General features: G+C 40.1%; 1 protein-coding gene across 1 annotated transcript in view; it reads right to left on the bottom strand.

Annotated features, from left to right (window-relative positions):
• Bms1 (BMS1 ribosome biogenesis factor) overlaps positions 1 to 25964 on the bottom strand; it is a 36277-nt gene that overhangs the window by 2810 nt on the left and 7503 nt on the right. Inside the window, exons 9-21 of the mRNA XM_055604264.1 lie at positions 23045 to 23184; positions 20243 to 20994; positions 19921 to 20022; positions 18690 to 18847; positions 12589 to 12670; positions 10027 to 10100; positions 9347 to 9523; positions 6266 to 6454; positions 6007 to 6187; positions 5782 to 5840; positions 4582 to 4704; positions 3634 to 3781; positions 3157 to 3332 (exon numbers count right to left, since the gene is read on the bottom strand). Of these exons, the coding sequence (XP_055460239.1) occupies positions 3157 to 3332; positions 3634 to 3781; positions 4582 to 4704; positions 5782 to 5840; positions 6007 to 6187; positions 6266 to 6454; positions 9347 to 9523; positions 10027 to 10100; positions 12589 to 12670; positions 18690 to 18847; positions 19921 to 20022; positions 20243 to 20994; positions 23045 to 23184 (2361 nt within the window). The remainder of the gene's footprint in view (positions 1 to 3156; positions 3333 to 3633; positions 3782 to 4581; positions 4705 to 5781; positions 5841 to 6006; positions 6188 to 6265; positions 6455 to 9346; positions 9524 to 10026; positions 10101 to 12588; positions 12671 to 18689; positions 18848 to 19920; positions 20023 to 20242; positions 20995 to 23044; positions 23185 to 25964) is intronic.

Consider the following 25964-nt stretch of genomic DNA (forward strand, 5'->3'; position numbering starts at 1 on the left):
TCTAAGTTACAAGTGAAGAGATAGAAGAAGATATCCAATACCAACAGTTAACACAAAACTGACAAAGCCCACACTCTTTATATGCTCTGGATCCATTATCTACAGCCTAAACGATGAACAAGACATTAGAAAATAGGAAACAATAAAAACTCTCCCATTTACACCATCTTCCCTAGTTACTGGCAGCCTCACACTAACTGGAATACCATTTCTTATAGGATTCTACTCAAAGACCTGATTATTGAAGCCATTAATACATTGTGTACCAACACCTGAGCCCTTTCAATTACATTAATCGCTGCATTCCAAACAGCTGTCTACAGCACCCATATTATCTTTTATCTGCTTTTTTTTTTTTTTTTAATCAGGGAAAACAGGTTAAGTCAAAAACTGTTACAAGAGAGGCTGGAGAGATGGGTCATTGGGTAAGCGCCACTTGCTGCTCTTCCAGAACACCCAGGTTCAGTTCCCAACACTACAACCATTCATAACTCCAGTTTCGCGAATCCAGTGCCCTCTTCTGCCCTCTGCAGGCACCAGTCAGTCACACACGTGGTACACAGACATACATGCAGGCAAAACACCATACACATAAAAATAGTAAAATAATTTTTTAAGGAAAAAAAACTGCTGTAAAAAGGCAAAGATAGTCAGGCATGGTGGCACACGCCTGTAATTTCAGCACTCTGGGAGGCAGAGGCAGGCAGATCTCTTTTTGAGTTTGAGGACAGCCTGGTCTACAAAGCAACAAGACTACACAGAGACACCCTGTCTCAAAAAACAAAAAACAAACAAACAAACAAAAAGAGGCAAAGATATGAATGATAAAGGTACAACTTACTATGATGACATATCTGTGAACATACATATGTACCCCTCATATATACATACTTAAACACATACACGCGCTACAAATAAGAAGGACAGCAAAGCTCTTGACCTAAGACCTGAAACTCTGAGGCAGGTAAAGGGAAACAGCAGGTGGATCTTCAACACACTGGCACAGGCAAGTCACTCAGGACACAAGACCAGGACCTGACAAACGGGACCTTACGAAATTCAAAGAAAACTGTTAACCAAGTGAAAAGACAGGCTACAGAACAGAAGAAAATCAGCTATCCATCTGGCAGATGACTGAGAAAGAACTCCAAAAAAACTGAATAGGAAAACAAGTGCCCTCTTCAATGAAAAGAAGCTGAATACAGACTTCTTAAAAGGAGAAAAACAGAGGCTAACAAACTGTTTAACATCCATGGCCAACTGGGAAATGCAAATTAAAAGTACTGATATTCCATAATCACCCCCCTGACAATGCTATCACCATGATAACAAATAACAACAAACGATGGTGAGTGTAGAAAGAGGAAGATTTATTTACTGATGACAGAATGTAAACTGTTCAGCCATTATGGAAATCCATGTGGAATTTTTTCAAAAAGTGAAAAACTGGTCTTGCACATATATGACCCAGCTATACCACTCATGGACATATACTCAGAGATCTACATCAAAACACAGAGGTGTTATTATGTTCATGTCTGCTACAGATCTCTTCATAACAGCAAAAGAAAAACAAGGACAACATCTATGATGTACACTGACATGAATGATCAAGTGTTAGAGAAAATGGAATCCAAACTAAAAAGAATTTATAAGACTACATGTATGATTTGTTCCTAGAATGCAAGGAAAGTTAAAGAGATGGAAATCAATTAATGTGACTTTTTCCCTGTTACTGTGATTTAAAACAAACAAACAAACAAATAAAAACCACTTATGGAAAGTTTGTCTGGCTCACAAATTATTGTGGGGATGACAAGGTGGTAGAAACCTCAAGGAGGCACTACCCAGTCAAAAGCAGAGAGCAAAGGGATATTACAGGGTACAGCTGGCTTATTCCACTTTTATACACGTCAGAATCTCCTGTCCATTTCCTGTCCTGAGACCCACAGCCAGCAGGTCTTCCAACCTCAATTAGCATAATCAAGACAAGCCCCACAGGCCAACTTGACCTAGACAGTTCTCTGAGACTCTCTTCCCAGGTGGTTCTGAGATTGTGCTAAACTGACAAAACTAACTACCACAGCAGCAGATATCACACCAAACCCCAAAACCCCAAGAGAAATCAGCCTAACATAAAAAGCTCCTGCACTACAAACAGAATAGTCAAAAAAAAGCAAAGGCAAACACTAAATAGGAAAAAATTTGTGAGCTGCCTATCTGTAAAAAGGGTTAGTAACCAACACTTAAAAACAAGACTCTCAAGCCAGGCTTTAATCCCAGGACTCTGGAGGCAGAGGCAGGTAGATCACTGTGAGTTTGAGGCTAGCCTGATCTACAAAGTTCCAGGACAGCCAAGGCTACAGAGAGAAACCCTGTCTCAAAAACAAAATAAAACAAAAAAAGTACTCTCACAAGCAAATCACACACTAAAAGCAATCACAGCAGAGAACCAGCTCACTCTAGCATTTTTTGCATCAATGTGTGAAGCCTGGCTCCAATCCCCTTTAACCTCTCCAAAACAACTTGTCCTAATAACAGGCAAAGCCCCTGGATAAGCATCTCTCCAAAGAAAACAAAAATGAGTAATGGGAAACAGGGAGAAGGAGGTCAAAAGATTCAAAACGACAGAAATACAGGATGAATGTGACAATACACAGCAGAGATGGACCTAGAGAAGAGATCTGATAACATGAGAACCATGGTTTATAGAACTGTTTTGTATTTGGGATTTTCATAAAGCAGATTTTTGAGCTAGAGGGGGAAAATGCTCACCTGCTTCACTCATAGTATGTAACCAGCTCACCAAATCCCTATATATAACACAATGTCACTAGTAAACCTCAACATAACACTACGATTTTACAAAATGTTTTAATTTCATTTCCAATTCTGAGAAAACCACTGACACCATTTTTCTGTGTTCCTCTCCCCAAACAGGAAACAAATTACAATAGTTCAAATCAAATTTAGCACCAGACTTTATACTTGAAAATTCAAGTCATATAAATAAGACATTGCAGGCGTGGTGGGCTGGCTCAGAGGCAGAACACTTGCTTAACATAGGTTTGGTCCCTAGCACCACAAAACTACACATATTACAAATAAAGCACCTATGTGATGCTGTCTAGAAACACAGACACACGTGATTTTTACCTTATACAAAGAATCTTTGTTTGGCTTTAATTTGATACCATGGGCGAGTCTCAGTTGATGTGTTGTCCGCATTCCTGACCAGGTGTCTTTCTCACCCACTGGTTTCAACAAAGATGTTACTGGATTATAGAAGGCCGGAATGGAGACAGGATACCACGTTCGCATGAAAACAATATCTACAAGAAGAGGTTTCAAAGGATTTGCATCCATTTCAAGAAAGACACACACGTGTACCCCCAGCTCAGCCCAGCACCTCTACCTGGTTAAACAGTATTGGAAGAACTTAACCAATTAAACTACTGTTAGTTTCACAAAGATCTGGGTGTGAGCCCAGCAGGTACAAACACAATGTGAGTATGCCAGCAGGACAGAACTGGAGCTGACTGGCCTCTGTATGAAATCGCACTAATCAACACCAGCTAGACACACTAATGAACAGTAACACAGTGTCCTGCACACACCACAAAGGATTCTTACCACTCATTAGCAACTTGTCCTCAAAGCTGGCTCGGAATGCTCCTTCTGGAGCCCGGAGTGCTTTCTTGATCTGTCCCCGTATTCCACTGACAGTTCGAATGACAGCACCTTCAAATTTGGCTACTTCCAAGGCAGAATTAAACATTCCCTACAGGCAATGAAATAAAAATACTCACATGCACACATTATCACTTACAGCACTGGTTAAAAACAAAAACCAGTTCACTAAAAGTGAAATAACTAACATCAAGCACTTTTAATGAGTATTGCCTCCACCTTATACAAGCACCTATCATAAGCTCCAGTTCTTAGGATCTTAACTCTGTGTTTCTAATGGAGACTCCTTTCCAAAACAAACTTTCAAACTGTACAGTCTGCTGAAATCTTGCTGTTTGTTGCAAACTGCTTTATCTATTTTCTACTGAACAATTAAGACAAATTTAGGATTTTTTTTTCCCCCTTACTAACATAGTTTTAAATAAGAAAACTCAGTAGATGCGTGTGTCTTGGCTCTGGGGCAGTCTCATAGAAAGATCATAGCTACAGTTACTGAGAATCACTGACTTTAAGTACAGGACAAATCAATATAAAGAAAACAAAAATAGCAAATGTCAAGATTTCAAACACTTTTCTAAATACTTTAAACCTGTACTTTATAAGTACAAGAAAATCTGCTCTCTAACCCCATTTGATGATTTCTAGCCAAAACAAAGGCACACTTGAAACACTGTATAACAGGACCTTCATGTTTGTGGATAATGTATCAATTATTTGTAGTAGAGGCCTAAGTTTCTATCACAAAGATAGCCCATTACAAACATTTCAAAACCTGAAGAGAAGATCCACACTGGAAATACTATCGTTAAACATTTCAGGAAAATAAGGGTCTTCTACTATTTCTTTAACAATACATACATTTATAACATATGGATACACAGATATACAGACCTTAATAAATGAAGTATTCTTGAATATTTTAAAAGGAAAACCAGTTAGCTTTAACTTCTTCACAATTTTTATGGATTTATCCAGGTCAAGAACAACTCCAGTGGCAGCGATCCGAAATTCAGGCTAAAAGGAACCATCAAAATTTGAAAATAGGAATGAGAGGAAAAGAAAAATTACAATTCTCTGTGATGCTATAATAATGCCAAAACTCCTTTTATTTATAGTTAGGTACAAAAGACAGAATTCATTTACTATCTTACTAGGTACTTACTAGTTTTGTCTGCTTGAGAAAGGGTTTAATATACCCCAGGCTCACCATGTGGCAGAGGATGGCCTAGAACTCTCATTTCCCTGCTTCCACCTCCCTGGCTGTGAACCAGGATTGTGTACTAAGTGTGCTAAGCCACTGCTGCTGACTTGAACATTCTCTTGAGAGTGATTTTATGGTAACAGTTTTACCAACAACAATCAACTCAAAACAAAGGAAAGGCAAATTCAGTTGCAACATTTAAAAATGAGATTCTGGACCTTTTTAGGTGGACTATCTAACATGCTTTTTTCTCGGGTGTTGGGTAGAGCCAATGAACGAAGCTTGTTCTGCCCAGTGAAAGACAGCTGTGAAGACACTCTGTCCACACTGCACTACTAAAGGACAGCTACATGTCCAGAGGGTTATGATGGTTCCAACAAAATGCAGTGTAATACCGAAGATACAGTGAACACTGCTCAAATGTTCTTTAAGTCCAAACAAGGCACAAAAACATATAATGTCACTGGTGCCATTCTAATTTTCCCTCTCTCCTGACTCCCACACTCTACTTACAAAAGCCAAGCAGGGCAATGTATACCAGGAATCCTGACATTCGGATGGCTGAGGCAGGAAGACTTTTGAGTTCTCCGCCAGCCTGAGCTACATATCAAGACCTTGCAACAGAGAAAGGGAGGGAAGGGGGCAGAAGTGAGGGAGGAAAGGAAGGAAGGGAGGGAGGGAGGGAGGGAGGGAGGGAGGGAGGAAGGAAGGAAGGAAGGAAGGAAGGAAGGAAGGAAGGAAGGGAGGAAGAAGATACAGGAAGATACAAAACAAGGAGAAACTAAGTATTACATATTAAAAATAGTAGGTTTTCAACAATGCTTCATGAATACAGCACATATTCTCTAGTTAATTTGCATAATTGATAAAAATGCATCTTTGACATTTACCATTACACCACTGACAGACTGTATTGCCAAAAATCCAGTTCCTTGTGGGGTGATAGGACCTTAAAGAAAACAGAAAAGAAAAAATAGTAAACCACGTATTTTACTCCAACTCCTTTTCTCAAAGAAAAGCTGGGGTTTCATGAGAGGAAAAGAACAAAACTATAATGGTACAACCTAAGTGGTATAAACTGCTGTTATAAGTTAATTGTTATGATCACGACTTACCCCAAAAAGTTGCTCCACAATGCATGTGCTGTGGGGTGTATTTTAGAAGCCTCTGTCTGCCATTGTGGTCTTCAATATAATACAGTGGGATGGTCTGAAACCTCCTCCATCCTACAGAAAAAATAATTGGGTCTCGAGACTTGAGGATTTTCTTATACCAACGATGTTTCTTGAGGCGCATCTGGAGACATAAACATTCAATAAAACAAAGTGTACATCCACATAACCCATCTCCAAGCACACAGCAAAGGGTACCTACCTGCACATATCCCACAGTGCCCTCACTATTGCCCAAACCACCCAGAATAATTGGGTAGTGTGGGTCAAAGTTCTGCACGAATTCACAGGGGATATTTTCGATCTCAATTCGGACATACATTCCAGGTCGAAAACCCTCATACTGAACTCTGGTTTCATCTTCTTGATCTTCAAATTCAGCCTGGTTAAGCTACAGATGAGATAAGAGGACAAAATAGAGGCACAATAAGCCTATCACACCAATATTCTTAATCAACTTTAAGATTAAATTTTTATTAAACATTCAAAGGAACCATGAAAACAACAACTTAGGTTTTATTGTAAGAAAAAGTTATATCCACTTCGCCCTATACTTTAAGATATGTACTGTTTCTTGTTGCTCCAAGTCACAGCCACTAACTTTAAAGAGATCCCTGAATGCTGCTCAGCATTGGTGCCTAGGCTATACCCTAACTCTCCTGACTCTCATCAATCATTTTTCTCTGCTCCTCCTTCGTCTTAGAACAGCCAATGCATTCTCCCTTATCCTCACTCTTAGCTGACGGCTATTTCTGCTTCTAGTCAGCTGTATTCTGGCGTTTATACCCACATACTACCTTTTATTATAGCTCCGCATTGTGGGTTAAGGATAAGTAACTATCTGGTAGAAAAAAAAAAACTGGACAGAAGATCCATGTAGCCCAGGCTTGCCTAGAGCTTCCAATCTTCCTATCTCAGTCTTCTAAGGGCATGAATTACAGTTGTGCACCAACAGGCTAGGCCATAAGTTAAGCAACATTTAACCGACAGTCTTCAGGCACTCTGTGCATGGAGTGGCAGTGACATGGCACTAAGCAGCGCCAGAGCACCTGGCTTCACCACACCTCCACAACGGCAAACCTCTGGCTCCAAAACAGCTTCCTTCTGTTACTTTCCTCATCTTTTCCAAACCTTCTTGAATTCTCTTTCTTCACCAACTATTGCTCCCTCCATTTCTCTGCTTCCCTTTGACCAAAACTCCACGTGTCCTATGAGTCAGTCTCCAGAGCATTAAATGCTTTTTGCTAAAGCCACTTTCACCTACCACTGTTGTAATAAACATTAAAAATGGTTGTTGGGCTAAAAAATATTCATTATTAGTCCTAAGATAATCATGGCGGTATTATTTAACCCGCTTTCACAAATAATGAGACACAGATACCTGTTAGACTTATAATTGCCTTATTTCCCTTGTGCTGGGCAGATATTTCATTTACACTGTCTCAACATTCTCATACATCTCCCAGCCTCCACCCAATGCCACCCCTCTTAGTCCTCCTAAATTGAGTATCTTTTATCTCTAATCCCAAGGGCAGGAACAGTTGGGGTTAATTTGTATGAGCTGGCTGAGAGTCTGCCCCGCTATACTGCCTCAGTTTTCACAAATATTAGTAAGTCTTTGTGTCATTGTTCGGAGCTGATGAATCCAAAAAAGTTCCACAATAGTTCTGACTACTCAGGAGACATGTCTTCACATGGGAGCCAGGCTAATCACTATCCTTCCAACCTTAGTATGTGCTGAGATGAGCAGAGGAGACACTTCTCTGATTAGAAGGTCTAGACTGAGCAAAGCTTGCCAACCACATTTTCAAATTCAACAGAATTCTCAGTGCTTTCACAACAAAGTACAACCAGCTCTCCACGAAGTCCATGTACAGCTTTGTACCTGCTTCTGGGTGAAATCACTACCTCCAGGGTCCTCAGGCAGGAATACCCCCACTACCTTCCTTCTGTAACACATTCTAATCCAATCTGCATCTGACTTCACATGTAATACCCTTCTGGACACCAACCAAGATGTGTCAAAACATCTCTGGAAAGAACTGTGTGCACAGAAGCCACACACACAGGCCAACAATCAGCTACTCCTTCAAAGCAGTAAGAAGTGATCAGAATTTGAACTTAACACTTGTACTGTATCAAATCAGTATGTCAGAGCTGAGAGATGCAGTCAGCACCACTACAAAAAGCCTTTCCTTTTAAGGGACCTCCACTTAGGTAAGCCAGGCCCTTTACTATGCCACAGAAACGAACTTCAGGGCAATTACAGAGAGCTTAAGTTACTGAGTTCATTTAGCTATTTAGAACAGAGACGGAGAGTTGGCAGCCACAATTCGGGGGTGTGGATGTCTTGAGAGTGAGTCATATTTAGCTGTCATTATAATGGCAGATAACTTTTGCATCTTTGTAAGTTACATTTTTTTCAAAAAGAATATAATTTACAAAATTATATTATAATTATAATTTATAAAATTAATGTTTAGTTAAGTGAAAATATATAGGAGCTGGTTCACTTACTCATCTTAAAGAACCTTCTTCCACGGGCTTGGGAGCAAGAGTGCTTGCTGTGTAGGCCCGAGGAACACACACACAGAAGTCGGGCATGGCCATGCATGACCACAATCTCAGCTCTGTGAAGGGTGGACATGGGAGGGTTGCTGGGACTTGGGGGCTACTGGCAGAGCTTCAAGAAGAGTTCAGAAAGAGACTGTATCAAAGGGCTACCACAGAGATAATAGAATACAGCAGATGTTCTCTTTCTGCTGTGCACACAGATGCACTCATTCACGTACAGAGAGAGAGAGAAACATCTTTCCTTTGTAAATGAAATGTTAAGATGGTTTTTATGTGATGCACTGTTTAGATTTAGAAATGAGTTCAGAGGGGAGTGTTAACACATTTAAACTCAAGGCCACAAACGTGGCCTGAAATAAACATAGTTTGAGGTTGGTTGGTTGGTTTTTTAATATCAATTGTGGTGATGTTTCTTTACTCTCATTACAAAATATAAACTAGATCCCAGGATAATGTCCTGTTCTTCCCATAGTCCCTTAACTTTTCTGTCTTTCTATCCTGTCTCGCACGCAGGAGCTCCTCAGAAGTAGAGACCCTGTCTCAATCACTACTGCTTCCTATGCATAGGTGCTTGATACAAAAGTGATACTGAGCCTTTCCTGGTGAGACAGAAAAAGCAACTAAGGTCTAAAGAATCCCATCACATGATTTCAAACTGGGTGCTCAAAGGAAAACAAGGTCACCAGGGAGTCAAGAACTGCTTTCTTACCTGTGCTTGTCTCTGCATTTCACCCTTAAGATCATCGAAATACGTGCTTTCTCCTTCATCGTACTCTGCATCAAACAGCTCCTTCAACTTTCTCTTCTTATTCAGATGCTTTTTCTTAGCATTTTCCTCCTCACTTGGGTCAGTTTCTTCCTTAACTTCTTCTTCTATGTCTTCACTCTAAAATTTCCGGAATAAAAAGTATGGAAAAGCTTATGGAAACTTTCTTTAAACAAGCACAGCAGATGTGTATGAGCTACAAAATTCTTTGTTATGGTCCCCATAAAACAAACAGTCTTCAGGCTGCTCCAGGAGACAGCGCACAGCACTGCACCCACTTCAGCTGGCGGGGTGTGCCAGACGCATGAAATAGCAAGTGTCTTCTAGCTAGATGCTCCACGACACTTTCAAAGTACCATCAGGAAGAATAAGCAATTTTTTATGACTTTTAAATTTCATCACTGGATGATGGCAAAAGAAAGACAAATGAAAGCATGAACTTGGTAAACAACTACAGCAGAGAGGGAGGGATTATTCATAAGCTGTACAAATGAACCATTCCTCTGTTGCCACTCTTTAGGAAGGTAGCTATCCATCTGACAGTAAAGTCAAGATCTACATTTCTCAATCTCTCAAGACATACTGACTGGATCAAGCTAGCAAAGGCCACATCAAAGCCATACCTGAGTATCCGGGCCTGGTTTTCCCTTGTGCACGTCCCCTGTTTCTAGGTCTTCAAAGTCACCATAGAGTTCCTCTGAAAAAAAGCATTTAGATGTTTGTTCTGTGATAACAGCACTGTCCACCCTGGCTGACCCTGTGCTCTGCATTCCAAATATCATCTGTGATGTTTCCATCACTATGCGTGCCACGCATCTTAAACTTACATAGCTTTAAAAAAAAAAAAAATCATTATTTGCTTAGGAAAAGTAAATGGACCCAAGATTTGAAATCCACTTAGCCAAGGACCATCTTTTAGGTTCAAGTAATGGACACTGTGTGAGAGCCACAGCGTAGCCTTCAAGGTACAACTCTGACCCACCATTTCAAAGACTAAGTGAAAAGACACAGCCTGGTAACAGCCCATTTCAAGTGTCTGAGAGAAGCCAACACATCGTGAACTGTGCCGTGGGGAAAGCGAAGACTATCTAAGTATAGAACCTGGAATAAAATTAGGGCCCAAAACAAGGCTGAGCTCATATGAAGAGTTCAATAATTCATCTATTTGTTCATTTTTGGAGCTCTGGGTTCAGTTACAGGCTGTCCTCTTAAAATAGGCAAGTTAAAAATGCCTTTGGGGGGGTGATGTTTACTGTTATTAAAGATATAATCATAGAACAGATAGGAAGCTCCTACTTGTAATAAAAATTGTAAAACATAAACATAAAACTAGAACTGTGTTGGAAATTTACACACTAAAATAAATAAATAAATAAATAAATAAATAAATAAATAAGTAAATAAGTGGGTGGATGAATAAATAAATAAAGATATGACAGGGCTGGTGACATGGCCCAGTGAGTAGAGGTGCCTGCTGCCAAGCCTGAGGACCTGAGATCAAAACCCGGGACCCACAAACTCCTGCAGGCTATGTCTGTCCTCCACATACATGCTAGTCATGGAGAAGCTTTACTCTGTTTCCAGGAGCCATTACAGCATTCTATTAACACTAGTTCCAGCGCACCTGACACACTCTTCTGGCCTTCAGGGGCACATAGTGCACATATATACATGCAGACAAAACATTTGTACATGTAAAAAATAAATTTACCAAACAAATTTAAATAAAACCTAAGCCCCAGCCAAAGTTTATATATAGTACTCAACAGAATGAAAACAATAAACTAGATACTAAGTCACCCTGCTGATGAGCATACAAATAAAATGATCTTCAGGGAAAAAAGGTAATTGTGAACCACAAAAGGTGATCCAAGAGTTATCTGAAAATCTTGCGTCAGTGAGTGTGTGTGTTGGGGCGGGGGGGTTTACTGGGAATGAACTCAAAGCCTTGGCTTACGTTCAGTGGCCACTCTATCACTAAGATGCATTCTAGGCCTTCTCCATTATGAGGCATGATCTTCCTGAGTCACCCACAATAAGTCATCCAAGCAAAGTAACGATACATTTTTAAAGTATAATTACATGTTTCCTGGCTAGTTTTATGACAACTTGACACAAGCCAGAGTCATTTTAGAAAGGGCAGAAACCTCAACTGAGAAAAAACTCGATTACCCACTAGATTACTCTGTAGGCAAGCCCATGGAGCATGTTCTTGATCGATGACTGCTATGGGGCAGCCCAGTTCGCTGTGGCTGGTGCCACTTCTAGGCAGGTGGTCCTGGGTGCTCTAATAAAGCAGGCTGAGCAAGTTAGTGAGCAGCACCCCTCCATGGCCTCTGCATCAGCTCCTGTCCCAGATTCCTGCTTTGAGTTCCTGTCCTGACTTCCCTAGATGATGAACTATAAGCTGTAAGCTGAAATTAACCCTTTCCTCCTCAAGCTGTTTGTGGTTAAGGTGTTTTATCATAGCAGAGGACACCCTAAGACAACAAATAAACTTCATATATACACACAGTTTTAAATGAGGAGAAATCGCAAATGTTAACAGGTCAATTACGTGTACTAGAATTTCAATGTTATATGTACTTTTCAATTTTCCTGCTATTGGTATGTACCTTTTAAATTTTCCATGACTATTACTTTCACTAAAACAAAAATGTTAAGGACAACCCCCCTACACACAAACTCACAATTTCTGTTTCTAACAAAATCTATAGGAGGTTTCTCACTTTCCTTCAAAGTCCCTGTACAGCAAATAGCAAGTTGTTTAGCCAAGGGGAGAAAATAGGGTGCTACCTGTCAATTCCCCAAAGCATTCACAACTGACCAATTTCCAACCTGACTGTACTACACAAGGAAAATGTGAAGGTAGGAGAACGGCTGGTGGTAAAGTGCTTACACTTGCAAGTTCAAAGACCGAAGTCCTCTCCTTAGAGTCCATGTAAACAAAAGCCAGGCTGCCTGCAATCCCGGTTAGGGAGGTGGATCCCTGGATACGGCTGAGCGGCCAGCCTACCATACTGAGTTCAGGGAAATAAAAGACCAGGTTTAAAAATAAATAAATAACAAATGGGCAGTCAATATCCGAGGAGCATCACCTAAAAATGACACCTAATGCTGTCTATATGATTCTAGAGGCGTGTGCACACTCAGACATACAAAGCAAATACGCGACCCTTACTCACCATCTTCTGCTAGGACCTTGGCTGCATCTTTATCATCTTCCCACTTTCCAGTCACAAAGCAATCTCTGATACTGTTCATAACCTTACACAGAAAAATCAGCACTTAGTTCATTTACACAAAACAACTATTTTTGAGAAATGATAGCAGACAATAATTTGCCTCTATTTCTCAGGACACCTCAGGCTGGACCTGGGGGCACATACCTATAATCCCAGCATCCAGGTGCTGAGGCAGGAGAATACACTACACAGTGAGGTCTAGGTCAGCTTAGATTACACAGACAATGTCTCCAAAAATTATTAAGAAAGTAAACACAGACTTTTGTGGATACACTCACTCCATGTAAATGTATGAAATAATTTCTACAGCACAGTAGAAAGGTATCTGCAAATCATGTGTGGAAGGAATATGTACCCAGAATAATCAAACTGATAAGGGACAAGTTCTCAAAATACATAAGCAACTGTTACAACTGAAGGTCTAAAATTTTAAAAATGATATGAACAGGTATATAGACAAAAAGACAGCAATCACCTGAAATGATTCTTGGCAGCACTAACCACTTAGGAAATGCAAATCAGCATCATAACATGACACATTTCATGCCTTCTAGTGGGGCTAAAATAAAAGATAACTCTTAGTAAAGATATTAATGAACCAAAACTCATAGACACTTCTGGCAGAAATGAAAAATTGCAAGAATGAAGAATATATAAAGGAAAAATTTGTTTTCTCTAATCTTATCAACAGCAACTAACTGTTCTAATACAGTTTTCTACATTAACACAGATCAATGAGATGAGCAGTTACATGATTTCTCTAATTTTATTCCTTCAGAATCAAATGGGCTAATTCTCTAGGAGGGATGTATTTAAAGATATAAATAAATAGATAAATAAAGAACATGAAATTGAGGAGAGGCAGCGCAGAGTGGATATGATCAAACCGCATGGTATACGTACAATAAATTATCAAAGGCTAAACAAGCCACCTTTCCTAGGAAAATTAGTTTTCCCCTTTCCTGCCCTTCTGCTAACCAGCAGCCTCCTGCAAGAACAAGCCTAATTCCAGACTGAAATCTCTTCATTTGGGAACCACCTCTGCCTGTTAAATCTGTTCTTCTCTTTGCCACCTGTGAGACTAGTTCTGTGCAGACTTGACACAAGTCATTTGGGAAGGGGGAGGCCTCAGTTGAGAAAATACCCTTATTAGGTTAGCCTATGGGCAAAGCCAGTGATGCATTTTCTAGACTGATACCCAGCTCACTGTGTTGGAGTCAGCCCTGGGCTGGTGTCTGGTTACTATAAGAAGGCTGAACAAGCCACAAGGCGACTCTCCTGCGCAGCCTCTGCATCACTTCCTGCCCTGATCTCTCTGGATCACAGACTGAACTATAAGGAGAAACAAACTTTCTTACCCAAGCTGCTTTCGATCAATGTGTTCTATCCCAGCAATAGATACCCTAATTAAGACAGCACCACCCATGCCCTCCTCCTGTCACTATCTGCAATCACAAAGGCTAGTTCAAGGCCAAGGCCCACAAACCCTTTTTGTTCTTGAAACACCACTGCTAGGTAAGTGGCTTCCTCCTTTTCCCATTCCCTCCCAAACTGTTACACCCACACCCACACCCACAGGCCTAGCTCCAGTCCATGCCCTTCAAACCTGCTTTCTTCAAGAGCCATCTTTGACTGGTAGGACATTCCTTTCCTGTCAGATCTTTCCATCAAGCCCCTGGCCATCATTGCACCTACAGGCCTAGCTCTGGACCATGGAGTCATCTTTCCCTTTTCCAATCACATAGCTCATGCACTAATTTCTTATGACCTAACTCGGGTCATATATCTGTACTGGCCAAATCTATGGCAGGCCAGACTATCACTTTCAGACATACAACCAAAGAAAGAAGTCCCCATGCCCAGGTAAAATGACTAAAACAAAAAATAACATGAATAGCCATGACAGATGTTTCCCATCAAACTCAGTAGTCCTATAGAAATGTTCTCTAATGAGAACTACCTAGATGAACCACAGGACACAGCATTTAAAAGCACATCATAAACTTTAAAAAAGGTGTGAACAAATATTTCATTAAACTCCACAAGGGTAACAAGAAACACCTGAGTGATATCTAAGAAAATACAAATACATGGGTGAATGAAATGATGAAGATAAATCACAGTTTGAAAGCTGAATTCAATAAAGAGAAACACTGATGTGAATACGAGCTGAAATGAAGATGGAATTAAAAAAAAAAAAAAAAAAAAAACAAACACCAAAAACTCAATATCCTGATTAGAAAACTGAAGGGAAAGCCGGGCAAGTGGACTGAATCAAGCAAAGATAGCATGTCAGAACTCAAAGATAAGGCAGAGGATCTGGATGAAAGAAGCAAAGAATATGAAATAATACTAAAGCACAGGAAAGGAACACTCAGGAAATGTGGGATACTATCAAAAGACCAAATCTTCTAATTATAGGCATAAATGACAGAAGAGAAGCCCAGATGAATGGCTGAGCCCAGATCTTCAACAAAACCATAAAAGGAATATTTCCCCAAATTAGGGAAAGACACAACCATACAGATACAGAAAGCACACAGAAACACCAAAAGGCCAGAAAAGAAATAGCCCACAGCATATCATAATTAAAAGACTAAGGCTATAGAACAAACAAAAAACACTGGAAGCTGCAAGAAAAAAAAAAAAAAAAACTACAAGACTCATATAGAGGAAAATCTATCAGTAACACCTGATTTCTCAATAGAAACTTTGCTCTTGGAGCAATGCACTAAACACCACGACTACCAGACTACTGAAATCATCCAACTATCCGCCATAGTTAAGAAGAAAGACAAGCTTCTTTATAAATATAGCCAAGAGACTCTAGGAAGAAAACAAAGCTAAACTCTAATGAAATACAAAGTACAACTAAGAACAAAATTAGCATGGGAAAAAAAGCAACCAACTGACTGGAAGTTACACACACCTTTTTAATTATAACTATATTCATAGCCTGAACTCTCCAACCAAAAGACTCAGGCTAGCTCAACATATTAAGAAACAAAATCCACCTATTAACTATAAGAAACTTGTCTTACCTTTAAAAGTGAAAAAACAGAAAAAAGTATTCCAAGAAAATGGGATCAAGAAGCAAATAGGCATAGCCAGCTAATAGCTCATAAAACAGATATTGAACTGAAACTAATCAGAAGAGATAAAGAAGGCACTTTATTCTAATTAAGGAATCAATTAATCAGGAAAGTATCACATGCCCCAAACACTGCTGCACCCCATTTGGCTCAGCAGCAGTGGTTCAGAGCACTGGCTGGTCTTCTAGACCCGAGTTCAATTCCCAGCACACATATTGTGCTCACAATTGTCTGTAACTCCAGTCTCACAGGGTCTGATACCTCTCGCCTCCATGAATATGATGCTCACACAGACGTACACGCAGACAAAACATCCATACACATAAAATATACTTTTAAAATCAAATAAAAGAAAACACACAGATTAACACAAACCTAGTAATTGTAGGCAATTTCAACACCCCACTTTCTCTAACACACGAGAAAGAGAGAGAAATCTCATAATTAAAGGACATCAAAGAAACCTACAGGAATATTCCACCCACATGACAAACACACTCTCCTCAGCACAGGGAGGCTTTTCTAAAACAGACCACATGCTGGGTCACAAAACAAACCTTAACAGACATAAAAACTGAAATGATTCCATGTATCCCACCTAACAGTATGCAATAAAACTTAAAATCGACAGCAAGCAAAACGCCAGTAACTATAGAGACGCTAAATTCATGTAAATTAAACAACTCATTCCTACATGATGAATAGGTCAAAGAAGACAAGAAAGAAATAAAAATGTTCATGAAACTAAGTGAAAATGAGAAAACAACACAACAAAACCTCAGGGACACATTCAAGCAGTTCTAAGAGGGACAATTAGAGCTCTAAGTGCCCGTCCATCAGAAGGAGCACAAGTAAATGACTTAATGATGCAGCTCAAGAACCTGAAAAAAATAAAAAAGACAAACTCCAACCTGGTAGATGGTAGGCAAGAAATAATAAAAAAATCAAAACAGCAATTAATGAAATGGAAACAAGGAAAACACCACAAAAAAGTCAATGATTCTTAAGGCCGGTTGCTGAGAAGATAAGCAAGGTTAACAGATCCTTGGCCCAACTACTAAAGCAAAGAAAAAGGAGAGCCAAATTAATAAAATTAGAGATAAGCACAGAAACATTACAACAGACAACAAAGAAGTTCATGATATTTTAAGGGAATCCTTTAAAACCTGTACTCCTGCTAGGCGATGGCGGTTCATGCTCCCGCCTGGTCTACAAAGTGAGGCCAGGACAGCCAGGGCGACATGAAGAAACCCTGTCTCGGAAAAACAAAACAAACAAAAATATAACTCCCCCCCCCCAAAAAAAACAAACAAACCTGTGTTCCATTAAGCTGGAAAGCCTGAAAGAAATGAATGACTTTCTTGATTCATTCAAAGAACCAGAGTTAAATCAAGAGGAGGTGAATAACCTAAAGAGACCCACAACAAAGACGGAGAAGGCAGGGATAATGAAAAGCCTTCTAGCTGAAAAAGTCCAGATGGAATCACAGCAGACTTCTACTAGAGTTTCAAAGAAAAACTATAACCAATCCTTACTGACCAATCTTAAATTCTTCAAAAAAAGAAGGATCACTCCCAAACTCATTCTAGGAACCAGTATTATTCTAAATATCAAAACAAGGCAAAAACAACAAAACTACAGACCAATACCCCTGAGGAACATAGAAGCAAAACTCAAGATACTAGCAAACCAAATAAAGCATGTCTCAAGATCATGCACCACGATCAAGTAGGTTGGCTTTATCACAGAAATGTAGGTAACATTCAACACATATTACGTCAGTAAGTAAAACTGTATAGTCTTAAAGACACACACACACAATCATCTCAATAAATGAAGAAAAGGCCTATGACAAAAATCCAACATACTTTCATGATAGAAGTCCTAGAGATAATCGGACTGGAGGGAACACATTGCAACATAATAAAGGCAATATAAGACAAACCCACAACCAACACTATCCTTGAAGCAATTCCATTAAAATCAGGACTGAGACAGAGCTGCTCACTATAACCCCTCCATGGTTAGAGCACGGAGCAGTTAAGGCAAGAGTAGGCCATTAAAAGGATATGAATAAAAAAAGAAGGTAAACTATCCTTATTTGCAAATGATATTATTATACATGAGATCCCAGAAATTCCACCAAAAACTTCTAGAAGCAATCAACAATTTCAGCAAAATGGCAGTTTAAAAAAAAAAAAAAAATCAACTTACAAAAAAAAAAAAAAATCAGTAGTCTTTCTATACACCAACAACAAACACACTGACAAAGACATGGCCACACGCCCATTAGCCATAGCATCAAAGACAATAAAAGACAATAAAATGTCTTGGAATAAATCTAACCAAGGAGGCAAAAGACCTCTACAATGAAAACCTCAAATCTCTGCAGAAAGAGACTAGAAAGTGAAAAGATATCACTTGTTCATGAATTGGTAGAATTAATGTGATGAAAATGACCATCCTACCAAAAGTTATTTACAAATTCAACGCAATACCAATGGAAATAACCACAACATTTTTCACAGAAATAGAAGTAAAATCTTAAGAGTCACATGGAACCAAAAAAGATCCCAGAGAGCCAAAACAACCCTTAGCTTAAAAAAAAAAAAAAAAAAAAAGAGGCAGCAATGCTTTCACATCAGTAACTGACATCTCCTTTCCTTCCTGCTACAAGTCCAGAGTTCAGTTAAATTCAGACCTGTGTGCAGGAAACATTCTGATATGGAGAAATGATCTGTGATAGAAACAAGAAGCCAGTGACAAATACGCAATACTGAAGTCAGAAAATGTTCTTCTACAGTAATTCTTTAATGATTTCCCTGCATGTGTGAAGGAGGTGAGGGGCGCTAGGGACTGAGTCCAGGCGTCCCGATGGTAGGTAAGCACGGAGCCACTGATACACATCCAGCCAGTTCTTCCCAACGAGAACAGACCACTTAGCATTACCTCCTCTAAATCCCAATCATGAGGGGCCTCCACAAGGAATCGGGAGCAATCCAGAGAGTCCGCCTTGTGCTTGCACACTCGATCCGGCTGGCTCACACGAAACAGTCCTCCAAGCTCTTCTACAGTGTCTCCATCTTCATCTTCATTATCCTCTGTCACTAAAGAGACCATCAAAAGAGAAAGACAAAAACATACACTTCAATGCTAGAGTACTCATTGCCCTGAACTAGTTAAAGCACACATCTTAGAATCCATAGAATCCAAGGAACTTTAGAATTCTGCCCATTATAGACATATTGTATCCCTGGCCACTCACCTACCAAGAACCAAAAGGCCAAAATTCCAAAAAGCTACCACTGAATGTGACTGGAAGAGCTAGCTTCTTGCAAAGCAGCAGCAGAGACCATAGAGGAGTGAAAATACTGGAGGCTGGGGAATGAAAGTTATTTAAAGGAAAAGATCTTAAGAAAGACCTTCTATGCAAAGTTTCCTTAGAACTTCCCATCACTAAATATCTGGAGATAAAATCTAAATGAAAATCAGATCACTCTTCAATTTTCTTATCGAGAGGCAACTTATTTCTGCATTTTTCCCAAAAAGAACTTATAAACAAGATTAACAAATCATAAAAATTAGCGAACGTGGGCAAAGAAAACAAGAGGCTTTCATTCTTACAAAGAGGAGTGGGGAGGGCCTTTCATAGGCAGAAATGTTTCTAACATTAAACATGCAAACAAAAAAAAGTCTCATGGAGGACTTTATAAAATGACATAATGGACAATCTTCTCATCAAAAATTTCGATGCAATTGAGCAATGTGTTATAAAATCAATATATGGTTCTGTGACATGATCATAAATGTCTGCAAAGGCCAATGAAAGGCTCAGCAGGTGAGGGTGCTTAGCATGCAAGCCTGGTCATCTGAGCTGAATCCTAGAGACCCATTAAAAGGTGGAATGAACAAACCACATTTTCCTTGCAGTTTGTGTGTAGACAAACTCTACACATTTGTCCTCTAACCTCCACATCATAAATGTGCGTATGCGTCCACACACACACACAGTAAGTAAATAAAATTTTTAAGATCTGTTTTTAAAATGTCTGATAAATATATAAAAAGCTGATAGCCAGGAATAATGAATGTCTAAAGTATAATCCTAATCTACATATCAATGACTTCAGTTCCTTTTCAGAAAGTAATTAAAGAACCTAAAACATTTTGAGCTCTTTACCTGTGCCATAAATCAGCTTTCGAAGATTCGGAGTTGCTTGTTGCTGCCTCAAAAAGGCCTCTGCTGCCTTCCTGGAAAGGTCTTCCTTCCACTTGAGGGCACCTAAAAGACCAACACCCAGTTACACCTGCTCACTGCCCTCTGCCTCACACTCTAAAATTCACTCATTTGAAAACATATTCATGACATATTTAAGTAGTTAACAAATCCAAAGTGCAGACTCAAACCTGTAAACATTCTATTAATAATAATCGTTTAAGTCCCAAATTTATATGAGGCACTAACGCAGTTTAAGGATGCCTGGCATTTCTGCGAGTATTACCTGTAGTTTCTATAGAGCTGCTATTTTCCTCCTTGTGCTCTTCTTCCTCTTTGAGTAGATTTTCAATGTCACTGCTCTCATCAACCATGTTCTCCGACTCAAGTTCCTGAGGATTGACACGCTTTCCCCTAACAACCTCTCTGTGCTCTGTGTCTTCCTCTGAACTGAGCTCTGATTCTTCAGACTCATCTTCAGAGGGAAATGCCTCCTCAGCTGTACAGTGCCCAGAATCAGAAGTGGTGAGGACTGCTTTCCTCACCGGGGAAGGCTTCTCTACATCCAGATGGTCCCTCCACTGAGGGGCTACGGACAGTCCCGCCCCACTGTCCCCTCCAACAGACTTGGGCTCCCCCATGCCCCTCTCTCCTGCAGTGGAGTCACCATCCTCACTGCTTTCATCTGCCTCCTCTGCCTCCTCCTCTCCCCCCGAGCTCCTCTCCAGATCGTCATCGCTGTCAGCGAATGCTGGCAAATCCACTTCACTGTCTTCTTCCTGCTCCTCAAGTTTAGGTCGTTTACTTCTCCTAACAGTCATGTGTTCACAGCTCCTGGCTTCAGCACCTTCCTCTTCCTCCTCCTCCTCTGCGTCATCATCACTAGAGCTATTTTCCATCCTGTCATCTTCAGACATTTCTTCATCATCTTCACTCTCTTCATCTCCAGATTCCTCTTCTGTGTCTCCAAAAATGGCTTTCCGACGTACTCGACCAGTTTTCACATCCACTTGCTTTTCCTCTTTTGGCATGCACAACCTGTATTTCAAATAAATAAAAACCAATTCAAGCTGTATGGTAATTAGCTAATCTAGAAATGTCAACCACTTTGCAAAGAAAAGGGAGGCTAAGGAGGAGGGTACAAGGTTCTAGTCCTGCCTGGGCTTAGAGTAAGTTAAGACGACATGGGCAACTCAGGAACTTAGTGAGACCCTGTCCTCAAATTTAAAGAGTTTGTTGGTAGAACCATGCCCAGCCTGTGCAGAGTTGTGTTTATGCCTTAGCATTTACTAAACAAACAGCACCATCATATTCCCAAAATGACAGCACAGAAAAATGATGACAGAGCCAGGCATGGAGGTGCATGCCTGTAATCCCAGTACTCAGGGAGGGCAGAGGCAGAGGGATCTCTGCAAGTTTGAGGCCGGCTGGTCTACAAAGTGAGTCCAGGACAGCCAGGGCTACACAAAGAAACCCTGTTTCTAAAAACAAACAAACAAACAAACAAACAAAAAATGATGCCTAACACTTAAATAATTAATAAGCAAACTCACACAGTTCCCTAATGACACACTTGCAAAGCACTAATAAAGAGAACAAGGAGGCTTTTGTTAGACAAACAGTTTACATTTAGAAATCTACTCAAAAGGAAAGTTAGTATTTAGTGCATCTTCAAAACAAATCCAGGTCTAAAGCACAATGTAAGCTTTGGTCACCGTGTTGTGTCAGAAAGTACTATGCTCATGCTCACAGATGAATGGGAATGTGCTTAGAAGACACGGGAGACTCCACACTGAGGGTCAAATATGGGACAATGTAAAGAAAAATGACAGTAAGAATGGTAACAACAAAATAAAACCAAAATCCAGAGTGGACAGTGATATAAAAATCAAGCAGGAAGAAAAAGTTCCTTGTTTAGGAGAGGTAGCTGGCCAGAGTTCTGAAAATGCTCTGTGGTTGGCTGACTCATCTTCTGGGTGTTGCTGGTTTGTAGAGGATGATGAGACGGGCTGAGGATGATGCCTCAGCAGTTCAGAGCACTCACTGATCTTACAGAGGACCTGGGTTCCATTAATTGGTACAGATTCATCAAGATGGTAAAGCTACGGGATAAAATTAAAACTAAACAAAGCTATTCAGTGTTAGTGAATAGAAAACTGTGAAACCATCAATTATAAAAACCTAAAGACAGTTCCTAAGTCAGAAACACAAATAATAAAGCAGTGGCCACATAAAAATGCATAGACAAAAAACTATGCTGTTTATTATGTGTATGCATTTGTGTGCCTACAGAGTTTATATGTATGCGCATGCAGGTGGCCAATGCAGTCAGAGGATGCAGGGTCCCTGGAACTGGAGTTACAGGCACTTGTGAGGCAACAGATGTGAATGCTGGACACTGAACCCAAGTCCTCTGCAGAAATAGGAAGTGCTCTTAACCACCAAACAAGCTCTCAAGTCCTGGGAAGAGTGACCCTCATATGAACTCTTTTAATCTCTCAAGTTACCATGTTAAGCAATAATGCACAGTATAATAAACTATACTGTACACAGTCTATCAGTTTCAGAATGATTATGAGGCATAAGTAGAACAAAAATCAATGTTAAGCAAAGTACCCACCAAGTACAATGGTACATAAGTACATAAACTCCTATTCCAGGCTGAAAAATGAGCCATGTTATCTACCACGGTGATTTAAAAAGAAAAAAGGAAAAAAAAAGTATAGAAGACTTTCAGAGACAAGGCAAGTGCTTTGGACAGAACGTGAATAAACAGCTAGACACCACTCCAGAATTTTGCTCACTAAACAAAAAACTTGGAGTCAAATCCCATCAAAATAAAACTGTGATGTAGAATAATAGATAATATTTTACTTTAACTTTTTAATATTAAAAATTAGGAAAGAGCCATACCAAGGGTCACTGGGCTGCCACCAAGCCTCTGAGCTTGATTCCTGGAGCTGACATGCTAAGTAGAGAACCAACTCTAACAAGTCTGTATGTATGCACACATGCACAAAAAATGTTTAAAATTTAAAAACAAAACAAAACAACACAAAACACCAACGTAGAAAAACGGTAGACTTACCCTTGATTATCTATATCTTCTGACCCCAGAGGTTTGGAATCAGAAAAAAGTGTCACTCTGCTTGAAGCCATCTTAGCATCGATACTGGCATGGGTGGAGATGAGACTCTGGACCAGCTCATGTGTAGGGCCTGTTTCCTCCTGTCAAAGCCAGGAAAATGTGCATGTGAGGAAAGCAAAAGGATTCTGGAGACATACAGGTGTCATCACTTCTCAAAATGACCCTAAACACAGGCCAAAGACAGCTCAGCAGCTACAGCTGCTCGTGCAGAAGACTGAGAGTTCAGTTCCCAGCACAGCACCCACACTGGGCGCTCACAGATGCTTGTAACCCAGCACCATACAGATCTGCATCTCTGCCTCTGAGGCCACCTCAACACACACACATACACACACAAATAATAATTAGTTTTTAAAATTACCTTACAGTTCTAAAACCCTTTCTCACTGTGTCAGAAAAAAAGAAGGAAATTCTTATACTGCTTAAACTTGATCCTAAACAATGTAAGCACCTCTTAAGTTCAGTCTAACCTAAGCACTTAGCTAGGACAACTCCAGGTCTCAAAACTGTAGACAAGAACTATTTTAACCCAGCAAGATTACATTTCAAAAAAGTAACAAAAAATCTTAAAGTCCCCATCACTCCCAAGGCTCAGGGAACACTGAAGAATACAGGGTGGAGAGAACATAAGAGCTGAAGAACAAGAACAATCTGTGTCACACTGTCCTCTGCTCAGGGCATGGCCACTGTTCTCATGAACTGACAGCACTGTGCTGATCTGCAGAAGCTGGAACCTGTCAACATTCTCATTAGGGCTGGAGATGGGTTCATGAGTCCCATCCCTCCCTGAGGAGCAACTGGCAGTTAATGGCTGCCGAGAGGGGGGAATCTTTTTTTCCCCCTAATGTATAAGGGAGTTTTGCTTGCACATACTCATCTGTGCACAACCTGCATGCCTGTTTGCCTGTAGAGGTCAGAAGAGGGCATCACTCCTCCCAACCCCCCAAAACTGGAGTAATAGTCAGCTGTAACCCACCATAAGGGTGCCTGAGAGGTCCCAGGTCCTCTGGAAGAGGAGGAAGCGCTCTTAACTACATGGATGTGGGCAGTCTACAGCCAGTAAGTAACTCCAGGCCTATTCTCATGCACATAACCTAATTAAGCTCAGAGGTCATGAAAAAGGCATGCTGAGAAGAGTGTCAGAAAACAAAAAGGGAGAGGGAGGAAGGGAAGCAAGTGTGAAAACTGCTAAAATCCATCTCACACACACACACACACACACGTTGGAACTAGTCAAAGAGTAAGTTTAAAAAGGGCAGACCGAGAAGGCGTCCAGTAGGAGTGTGAGGAATGAAAGAGTAACTGGGGTGACAATGATCAAATAGAACATACTCATATATAAAACTGTCAAATAAATACTTCCAAAACAATAAAAATATCCCAAACTTCTTACACTTACACATACCTGGTTCTAACCAAGAAAAAACAAGTTCAACAAGGAGGAGGATAAATAACACAGGATGTTTAATAAAGCCTCAAGAAATCATTATTTTATATTTACCTAAAATTATTCATAATACATCAAGTACATGTATACAAATCTTACCTCTCACACACACACAGACCTTAAATGAAGTATGCTAATTGGCCTGACACTGCTCTTCACAGGAGCCATAGATTATCTACCAAAACCCCAACCCCCAGCATGAGAAACTTCCACTTGAACAGTTGGTCAGGGGAGTCCACTGCTATTGACCTTGGTTGTATCTCAGAGGCTGAAGGTAAGCGAATACTGCTGAAGACACCACATATTTAGAACACAGAACTCAGAAGATTCAAGCTGGATCCGACCTGAAAGCTCCTTCGTGAATGCTCCTTCCTGAGGTCTACCTTTCATAGTACAGCTAACACTAAGCAAGCCAAGAGAAGGAAGCAATACATAGTCCTACCCAGCTGTGATGCCTGTGAGCCATAACCATAACCAGTGTGACAAGATGCTCCCAGGGTGTAATACTGGCACTTCTATCTGGGCACTAACCAACAGCTGTCTAACTGGACTGAAGGCCCGTTCAATAGCAAGGAAACCATGCCTGGTACTGGCAAGCTAACCAACTAGGGGCTAGTGAAGTCATGGATCTTAAAGGATGTATTACCACCAATTTATTAGATCAGCAAAATTCCCAATTGCATTCTAAAATGTATCCTTATCCCAGAGATAAGTGCAGCTATCACCCCTCATCACTGGAGCTTCTCTTTATACCAAAGAGACCATTACAGAAAACCATAACTGGCCACAACGCACAGATCAACAGATCAGGGCCAGCCCATTCCCAACAGGTGCATCTATAACACAACTAAGGGGGACAGGAAGATTCTAAGAGCCCGAGTACCAGGAGGTCTGTGGTTGAGATTTTTGTCTCCTAGAAATGACAGAGAAGCTACAGCCCTGATACCGCAACAATATGGCTGCCTAAACAAGACTTGAACAATGACAACACCGACAAACATGCTATTGTGGTAAGGGAAAACTACAGGCAACTAATGACTACTGAGAGAAAAAGAATTAGTCTTCCCAAGGGATGATTCCCTTAATAAACTATCCAATACAAAGTTAGCCCTGAAATTTATACAAACACCATCAAATGGACTCAGTTATATTTATATATTTACATACACAAATATATTTACAATAATAATAACCAAAGAAAAAGAGGCTATCTATTGGGAGCAGGGAAGGAGTGGGAAAGGGAAAGGGGAATGTAATTTTGATTTTTAGAAGTTGTAAATTAAAAAGTATAAAAATAACACCAATTACACACACATGCACACACATAACACACAAGCCAAGGCTATATAGAAACTCTGTCTCAGAAAAAAAGAAAAACCAAAGTAAGAGCATTCTAGACTTTTCTAGAAAGAT

Source organism: Psammomys obesus, unplaced genomic scaffold (assembly GCF_907164565.1).
Source record: "Psammomys obesus unplaced genomic scaffold, mPsaObe1.curated_primary_1811, whole genome shotgun sequence".
Classification (NCBI taxonomy): domain Eukaryota; kingdom Metazoa; phylum Chordata; class Mammalia; order Rodentia; family Muridae; genus Psammomys; species Psammomys obesus.